Source organism: Eurytemora carolleeae, unplaced genomic scaffold (genome assembly GCF_000591075.1).
Source record: "Eurytemora carolleeae unplaced genomic scaffold, Eaff_2.0 scaffold222, whole genome shotgun sequence".
Taxonomy (NCBI): domain Eukaryota; kingdom Metazoa; phylum Arthropoda; class Copepoda; order Calanoida; family Temoridae; genus Eurytemora; species Eurytemora carolleeae.
The window spans coordinates 162091-171226 of record NW_019396176.1 but is presented as its reverse complement, the minus strand read 5'-3'; the positions used below and the strand labels follow the sequence as shown (position 1 = coordinate 171226).

Genomic DNA, 9136 nt, shown 5'->3' with positions numbered 1-9136 from the left:
AAAATACTAGTAATTTAAACTACTACTGGTCATTTGAAATACTGGTCATGTGACTACTGGTCATTTGAACTACTAGTCATTCGAACTACTGTTTATTTAAACTACTGGTCATTTGAACTACTGGTTATTTGAACTACTGGTCACTTGAAATACTAGCCATTTTAACTACTGGTCATTTGAACTACTGGTCATTTGAACTTTTGGTAATTTTGAATAATAGCCATTTTAACTACTGGTCATTTGAACTACTGGTCATTTGAACTACTTGTCATTTGAACTACTGGTCATTTGAACTACTGGTCATTTAAACTACTGGTCATTTGAACTACTGGTTATTTGAACTACTGGTCATTTTAAATACTGCTATTTTAACTACTGGTCATTTGAAATACTAGACATTTTAAATACTAGTCATTTGAAATACTGGTCGTTCTGTAGTTGTTCATGTGACACCATGATAAGTAGTTGAAAGCAAATAAAGACTATTGTATTCATTAATATTTTTCTTTATTTTCAAATAAATCCGTAAAAATATGAATATTGTGAATTTAATATGTGACAAAACTAACAATAAAATTCTTGAATAAACTATTTAAATTGAACCAGAAATGTAATGCATATGATCTAAAGAAACTTAGTTATAAAGAAGAACAATAGTTCAAATGAACAAAACTTAAAAAATGTTACTCGGTCACTGGATTCCTCAATTTGAGAAGAACCATAATTTTAATATATCGACCCTTAAAATAACTAAAGCAATGATTCAGATCGAAAATGTGAAAAACAGGGCCTCCTTTAAAATTAGAAGTTATTTGCTTTGACCCTATTTTGAAACTTTTAAATGCATTGAAAGGCTTTTGAAACCCTAATCACTGTTCAATCCCAGAAATTTTGTTACTATTTGAGCATCTGGGAAAAGTAGGGGTCTTGTAAAACACACTCTTTGGAATCTTTTATGCACACGTTTTGAAAGAAGATGTAGGTTTAGAGTTTATTTTCATCTCTCAACACGGTGAAAAACTAAAAATACAAAAATTAGTTTTTAATAAAATAATTAAAATTTTGTTCCAAGCTTTTATATTTCTAAAACTTACTCTGATGCGAGCTTTGAGGTGTTTAAATGCTCTTCTAGATCTTGCTTATTTTTGCCAAATTATTCTCCAATGGTTTTGAATAGCTTGAAGATTTCAGGATTGCTGTGCTCAAGGTTATCTTGCTAAGCTCCTGGATATCTTTACATCTTAGGAGTTTCATATAGAATTAATCCTAAACAGTTTCTCTTTAGTAATCTTTAAACTCTTTATCAAAAGTTTCTTTTTAATAAATTGTACTCCTTCTAACCTTATTAAGATCTGATGTTGGTTTAGATCTTGGATTAGTTTTGACTGGTTTAGCTCCAGGTAGGGCTTTCAGCTAACTCCAGGTTCAGGTTCTACTCCGGAGGAGGTTTATTTTCAGGTATAAATCAGGGTTGGATAATCTCAGGTTCAGCTCCAGGTAGAGTTAACACTGGGCTCTGGTTCTAAGGTTACTTTCAGGACAGGTTCTGCTCTGGTACAGGTTCTAAAGTGGATGAACTTTCAGTTTTGTACTTTACTTTAGAGCAACCTTTAAATTTTTATCCTACCTAGTTGGGGTCAGGGGTGAGCCTTATCACAATCTTCTAAGTTTCACATATCTTGAACTTCAGGTTTGGTTCTTGTTTCTCAGTATCCACGTTAATAAATCTTGGATCTGCAGGTTGGTTTACTCTTGTATCAGGTCTACAGAAATTTACAGTTAAATATGGACCAACATATATAATAGTTATCAAATACCTCCTTTCCTTCAGACAAGTCTGATTGTTCTCTGGATGACTTTTCTTCTTTATCTTCAAAAAATCTGGTTCTTTATCCTCAGAAAGCTTCTTCTTTCTGTTGATAATCCTACAATAGTACTTATGTAGGGAACATGCTACTGGCTGATTTAATTAATCTTTTACCTCAAGATTGGTTTTATCAACTTAACACTCCTCCATATATCTTCTTTAACTGTATTCACCTTCTAAATATATTGAACTTGACTTGGGTCTTGATCTCCAATTATGATTTTCTATACCTTTCTAGAGATGGGAAGAGTTGAAGAGAAGCTTAGACTTTTTCTCCTTAATCTCCCATTATTCTGCAACAATATTCGTTTGCAGGACCACTTCGAGTTTTTTCATAAAAGCTTGGAACATTACAATAAAATTGGTAAATTTAAATTAAAACCAAACACTTAAAACATTTTTCTTTCTTTTTATAAAATATACAATAGATCAGCCATTTTAATCAAAACACATATATCTATTTGCTGTCATATATTCATTAGATAGACTTCTAAGCTTGAAGTTTATTTTGAGTTGAAATTGTCCATCCTTGAATCTTATTTTCATCTTGTTCTGGTTCCTGCAGTCTGATCCTTAAATAGTTAAAGGTTTTACAATCACCCTCTTTCTGAGGCAATGTATACTATATACCAAATCATAATCAATATTCCTGATCAAAGCATTAATTAAGAACTAAACTGGATGAGGAATGATCAAGCTTGTGATACTCTTGGTTCAGATTATGAAGATATCAAAGTAGATCCAGATATAGTCATGGATCAATTCTCATCAGACTGTCCAGGAATTCAAAATAATAAAGAAGGGACAGAGCAGATAACCTCAGGTATTGCCATATTTTTTATTTGATTTCCACGGAATGACGGTTGATCTTTTATTGAATTATTTATTTAGATATTTATTTATTTATTTATTTATTTATTCAATTAGTTATTTAATTTAAAGTGTAAAAAGATTTGTTTTTAGAATTTGGAAAACTGCTACCCATAGATCAAGAGGAGAATGCCTCAATTCTGTTCGAGAGAGAAAGGGAGAGAAAAAGGTATTTTTTCAAATATAGACACATTTAAGTCAATCCAAAGTAAAGATTGCCTGAAATAATGAAATTATTAATATTATAATCTAATCAATTAATCAAGTCATCAATTAATCAATAAATTATGTGTCAATCAATCCAATCCAAATGCTTTAAATTCCTTTCTTCTAATCAATCTGTTCAAACTAGAAATTCAAGAAGGTTAATTAAGTTTAGAAAAGGTTAAAGGGACTTAAGCGTAATTTTAGGTGACCCCATTTGCAGAGATGTCGATTCCCGCTTCACGACGGTACCCTTAAAAGAGTTCTGAATTATTATCAGTGTTTATAATTTCGAAAGTTCTAAGAACATTTTCAAAGAGTTCTCTATAAAAGTGAGTTCTCAAAAAAAGTTCATAGGAAAATATACAAAAATTATCAGATTTTAACACTATATTAAACATAGTAAACGGAAAAATATTAATCAAATATTTTGCATGGAGGGTTTCTTGAAATTACACTTACAGTTCCTTTAATAGGTAAAATGTAAAAAACAAACATATTGCATATTCATCTTTTTCTTGGTCGGTATTTTGTCTCGCCGCGCTGGTTTAGCCAAGTGTGCATGGTGCTCCGTTGTTTGTATGGTAATAAAGTAAATATATTAAAGGGATTTTTACCCTCATTTTCAAGAACTAAAGATTGCCTGATCCTAATCACCACAATGACCACAAAAACTATGAAAAAGTGTGGCAACTGTCAACTAGACATAAGGAGAAGGTCAAATTTTGCGAAAATACTGGTAAGGCTTTGTTTCCACGTAGCTCCTCTAGTTTTGATTTTATTTACAAGTATGAGAAAAGCAAATTTATCCGGTCACAAAAAGGAAATTCAAAACTATTTTTGCCTTCTCAAAAGGTCTTCAATAAGAGGAGAAATGATTGAAAATATGTAAGATTTCAATCTTGCGTGGAATTTACTCGTGGCTAAGATTGATTGATTGATTGATTGATTGATGATCGTATATTTCTATGAGCCATTACACGGGCACCTTAAACATACATTACATACTGTTATGGTTCTATAGTTAATACAAAAATAACATATGAGGTGGTAAGAAAAGCATTGTAATCTTTATATCAATAACAATGATTTTAGAACAGTTACCTCCGTGAGTGAAGGTAAAATACGTTTGAGAGCACCCAACTGGTCCGACCAGCAGTCAGCCTGCCTAAAGGGTATGTTCAATGTTCACAATTGTTAAAATCCATTCTTCAAATTTGGATTAAAGGAGCTAAAAGCTGGTCCCTTTGCCTAGTTGCATTCCAAATTTGTTTAGGGGAAGAAGGTCCCCCCGTTTTTCAGGGAAGGCACGTCCGCTAATGTTCCAGGGGGATGTTTCTTTCCCCCTCCACTATGCCGCCTCTGGATATGCTTTATCTATTTTGATTAACAATGCAACTTATGAATATTTTTTAGATTTTCTACAAAAAATAAATAATATAAATACCGATATTGAAAATAAAAACTAATTTTGATTATAAAATCACTAAATCCATATTCATGTTTATTTGTTGACTTAAATTTCTGAGTAAATATGCATAAAATAAGCACAAATTTAATGAATTTAAATTCTCATATTATTTATTTACTTAGATCTGATTATGACCTTGGATGGAGGGAGTATCTACACCACTCTTCTTTCCTATAATAAAACCAAGAATGGGAAGGAGAGAAAGATGAGGTAAAAAGAGATAATATCTCAATTTAAAAAAAATTTAAAAAGGTGTACATTGTATAAGAATACTAGCTTGGCAACCCGGCTTTGACCGGAAACTAAAATTTCCATAAAAAAAAAAACAGTTCACTCCATTCAAAAAATGTTAACCAAACTATAAACACTCGATCATGGTTTTACCGAGTTCCCCAATCAAAATTTGAGGCAAATCGGCGAAGGGGTTTTTGAGTTATGATCGGTTAAAATGCCATTTTCCCTCTTCAGTCACCACCCTGCTGAATGATTAAAGTAAATGTTTTTCAGAAATGTATTTTTATGTTTTTCATGTTTTACTATACTCGATCAATGTTTATTTTTAATCCTTGTAGAGCTTGGGATAGAGTGTATAGAGAATTCACAAAAATCCCTGGAAATAAAGTGTTTAAACTGAAGCACCTCTTTTGCAAATTCAAAAACTTCAAAAAGGAGGTAAATCATTTGTTCTAACATTTTCTAGGTTGTTAATTTTTCTATAGTTATCAAAGGAATTGTAAGCGTAATTTCAAATTATTCTCCATGCAAAGATGACAATGCCCGATTCACAACGCTACCCATTAAAGTGTTGTCTGATTAACTATGAATTAGATATTAAAGTTTTTAATCTTGAAAACTGAATATTTTAAATTGTGGTTTTTCTACTAAAGTGAGTTGCACATTTCCACTGCAAGAAATATCAGAGTTTAAAAAGACAATATCTTCCACTATACTGATCAGATAAAGGTTTCAAGGATATCTTCCACTAAACTGATCAGATATGGGTTTCAAGGATATCTTTCACTAAACTGATCAGATAAAGGTTTCAAGGATATCTTTCACTAAACTGATCAGATATGGGTTTCAAGGATATCTTCCGCTATACTGATCAGATAAAGCTATCGCCATTTATTATTTTGTTTCTAGTTAGTAGAAGAGGGAGGATTCCAGGCAGTTCAGGCAGTTCAAGCAGTTCAGGCAGCTCAGGCAGTTCATGCAGATGGTTCACCTCACTACCCTTCCAATGGTAAGGAAAAAGAATTACTAACATAGCTAGAATTACTCAACTACTCATGCGTTGTTTAAATTAACTTAATTCACTGAATGATGGTTGATAAGTTATGATTATTATACAATATAACACGTTTGTATATACATAGTTGCCCCCTTTTCTTAAATTTAAGATTTGGCTTAAAAACAGCAATTCGTTCTTAATGTTCTTAATTTTCGGGGGGGGGGGGGAAGTTCTTTAACTTTTTTAATGTTCTTAAATCTTTTTTCATCTCAAATTTTTTTTTCAACATTTTCTCATAAACTAGATTAATGATTCAGTTATTGTTTTACTATCACTTCTTTTTTGGGGGGCAAGAAGCAACTTGTAATAAAACTTAAGATCAGATTTATCATGATTAAACTAGATTAATGATCCAGTTATTGTTTTACTATCACTTCTTTTTTTGTTCCTTTGGATTATATTTTGTTTGTCGGTCTCAACGTGAAACAGTTGAAATTAAACAAAAGTGTATTAATTACAGGAAATAAATTGCTTATTGTTGAAATGAACGATTTTAGTGGAAATGAATACTTACCCAGTACCCAGTATCAACTAATATTAGAACATTTTTCATATAATCCAGGACTAGACTGGATGGGAAGTGATCAAGGTTGTGATACTCTTGGTTCAGATGACATTGAAGAAGATGTTAAAGTAGTTCCTGAGATAGTCTTGGATCAGTTTTCTCCAGATTGTTCTGAAATTAAGAATGAAGAAGAACTATTAGATCAAAGTGTTTCAGGTAATTACTATATCTTTTCTTTTTTTTACTCGTGAATGGAAAAGATGATGTTGTAGAGAATGCAAATCTCCGAAAAGGTAAAATAAAATCCGGAAGTTAGCATACTAAATTCCAAAAGAGAAGCCATACTCATCTTTCTTATATAAGGCCATTTATCTAGTATGCAATGAATGTACTTTCAAAAATTCCAGAATTAAAGTAATGATAATTGATAATCATATTGATATTTTAAAAATATGATTGGTCACTACTTGCAGATCAAGAGGAGAACGCCTCAATCTTATTAGATGGAGAGACATGTGGGAAAAGGTATGTATTATTAAAATAATGTATTTATAAGATATAAAATATAGACAACAGGAGATGTAAGATAAGATATTGTGGCGGACCTAAAGGACAAGTACTCAAGTTCAAGTAACGATTCTAACTGAGGGGAAATTGTTGGAGATGCCAAACTGTGCATTGTAGGAAAAAAAGAAAAAAATTCACACTCAAATATAAAGATATTTAAATCTGTTTATTGAGAGTTCATGTATGTAGACGCAAAATTATACATAATTATAATTTTAGACTGATAAATTCCAAGAGTAAAGGTGGGAAACCTTTAAGGGCTCCGAATTGGTCTGACCAGCAGCTAGCCTGCTTACAGGGTATGTTTTATATATTTGATTAGTCATTACTTAACAACTTTACAAGCTCTGATATCATTCAAATAATTGGAAGCTTCAAAACACAATGATCTGATAAATCAAGATTGATGCCTTGAACAAATTTATTGTGGAATCCCAAACAGATTGTCAAAGTTGTAATTTCAACTGACTTTCAATTTAAGGAGAGCATGCCTGATTCACTACGGTACCCTTTATACCTTTTTCTGCAATCAATATGGAAAATGCTGTCGTTGTTTTAGCATGAAAAGTGTTTAATTTTGACTATTTCCGCCATTACTTTTGTAATAGATACTTCCGACTCCGATTCAATTTTTGAGTAACCACAATTGAAAATGATCACTTTTTAAAGAAAGAATGATGCATTCTTGATTAGTCAAAGCGTTCTGGTGCCGTTGTGAATCCGTCTACATTCCCTTTAACTGCACTGTAAAGCGTAAATGGTCCGATAAGACATTTACTATTTACAGAATAATATTTTTTTATGAATTTAATTTCTCTTGTCATTGAGTCATTTTAAGGTTTGATAAAGACCCTGGATGGGGGTAACATCTACACCACTATTCTTTTCGACGATTTTACCAATGCGGGCAACCATAAAAAAAAGAGGTATTTTATGTTAAATTTATAAATGAGATATTTTTCTCTTAAAGAGAAAATCCACACCACTTGGCAAATAATGAGTTTCTTTAAATAAATATTGTCTCTTTTTTAATTCAGTTTTAATCCTTTAAAAATACAAAATGGTGATGATTATAAGATTAAGTAACCATTTTTATAGGGGGGGGGGGAGGGGGAGTTTTTGTTTTGTTTTTAAGTGTTAATTCTATTTAGAGCTTGGTATAGGGTGCATGAAGAGTTCACAAAAGTCCCTGGAAATGAAATGTTTGAAGTGGAACATCTCATCAGCAAATTCAAGAACTATAGGAATTCAACAAAGGAGGTAAACATTGTATTCAAACAGTGTAAAGTTGAAAAACAAGCTTTTAAATTTTTCAATTTGTTTTTATGATTTATGATTTTAACCGAAAAACGCTGGCTTTCGATATTTTGTATTTTACATGTGAAAAGTAACAAATATCAGACTTTTTCTTTCTGGTGTTGGCTTAAGTAACACACAAGTCACTTTCTAGTATTGGCCTAAGTAACACACAAGTCACTTTCTAGTATTGGCTTAAGTAACACACAAGTCACTTTCTGGTATTGGCTTTAGTAACACACAAGTCACGTTCTAGTATTGGCTGAAGTTACACACAGGTCACTTTCTGGTATTGGCTTAAGTAACACACAAGTCACTTTCTGGTATTGGCTTAAGTAACACACAAGTCACTTTCTGGTATTGGCTTAAGTAACACACAAGTCACGTTCTAGTATTGGCTGAAGTTACACACAGGTCACTTTCTGGTATTGGCTTAAGTAACACACAAGTCACTTTCTGGTATTGGCTTAAGTAACACACACGTCACTTTCTGTTATTGGCTTAAGTAACACACAAGTCACTTTCTGGTATTGGCTTAAGTAGCACACAAGTCACTTTCTGGTATTGGCTTAAGTAACACACAAGTCACTTTCTGGTATTGGCTTTAGTCACAAGTCACTTTCTAGTATTGGCTTAAGTAACACACAAGTCACTTTCTAGAAAAGTTGCTCAAGAACTGTTTAACCCAGAATTTTGGAGACATCGAAAGAATAAATAACATGTGGTTTAAGGTTTTCTATACCTACTTATAATGGAATGTTGCAGATATTTAGTCATTTAATTGAATAATTATATGGAACTGTTCTCGTGTATTTTATTATAGTTTTATTTTTATTTTTACGATATCTGAGAATGAGATTTAGGTATAAAAGTATACAATCTATTGAAAAATTGTCAAGACGACATTTTAAAATGTTTTTCTATTCCTCCGAAGTTTTGTGTTAAACTTTTTTATTTTGTTCCTAGATATCAGATAAGAAAAGGTATTTGTCAGCCCAAGCAGGAGTGCCAACAAACTCTCTTCCTAGTGGTAAGCATATACAATATATATATACTGACTTTAAG

At 31.9% G+C, this 9136-nt stretch overlaps 1 protein-coding gene and 1 long non-coding RNA gene across 5 annotated transcripts in view; one reads left to right on the top strand and one right to left on the bottom strand.

Annotated features, from left to right (window-relative positions):
* Positions 1-913: 913 nt before the first annotated feature.
* Positions 914-2189, bottom strand: LOC111697245 (uncharacterized). 3 transcript variants are annotated; one of them, XR_002764256.1, is made up of 6 exons: positions 2098-2189; positions 1982-2043; positions 1818-1925; positions 1628-1763; positions 1095-1563; positions 914-1020 (listed from the first exon to the last, which is right to left on the bottom strand). It is a non-coding gene; the product is annotated as an uncharacterized LOC111697245 (long non-coding RNA). The 3 variants fall into 3 exon arrangements; XR_002764255.1 differs by having other exon boundaries at positions 915-1020; positions 1095-1266; positions 1342-1563; positions 1818-2043; XR_002764254.1 differs by having other exon boundaries at positions 915-1020; positions 1818-2043.
* A 320-nt stretch (positions 2190-2509) lies between these two features.
* Positions 2510-9136, top strand: part of LOC111697242 (uncharacterized) — a 14126-nt gene continuing 7499 nt past the window's right edge. For both annotated transcript variants that reach the window (XM_023467164.1, XM_023467163.1), the window contains exons 1-12: positions 2510-2690; positions 2831-2906; positions 4037-4116; positions 4535-4622; positions 4985-5084; positions 5556-5655; positions 6266-6424; positions 6682-6733; positions 6995-7074; positions 7614-7701; positions 7927-8035; positions 9038-9101. In XM_023467164.1, coding sequence (XP_023322932.1) covers positions 2549-2690; positions 2831-2906; positions 4037-4116; positions 4535-4622; positions 4985-5084; positions 5556-5655; positions 6266-6424; positions 6682-6733; positions 6995-7074; positions 7614-7701; positions 7927-8035; positions 9038-9101 — 1138 coding nt within the window. In that variant the 5' untranslated portion in view covers positions 2510-2548. The remainder of the gene's footprint in view (positions 2691-2830; positions 2907-4036; positions 4117-4534; positions 4623-4984; positions 5085-5555; positions 5656-6265; positions 6425-6681; positions 6734-6994; positions 7075-7613; positions 7702-7926; positions 8036-9037; positions 9102-9136) is intronic.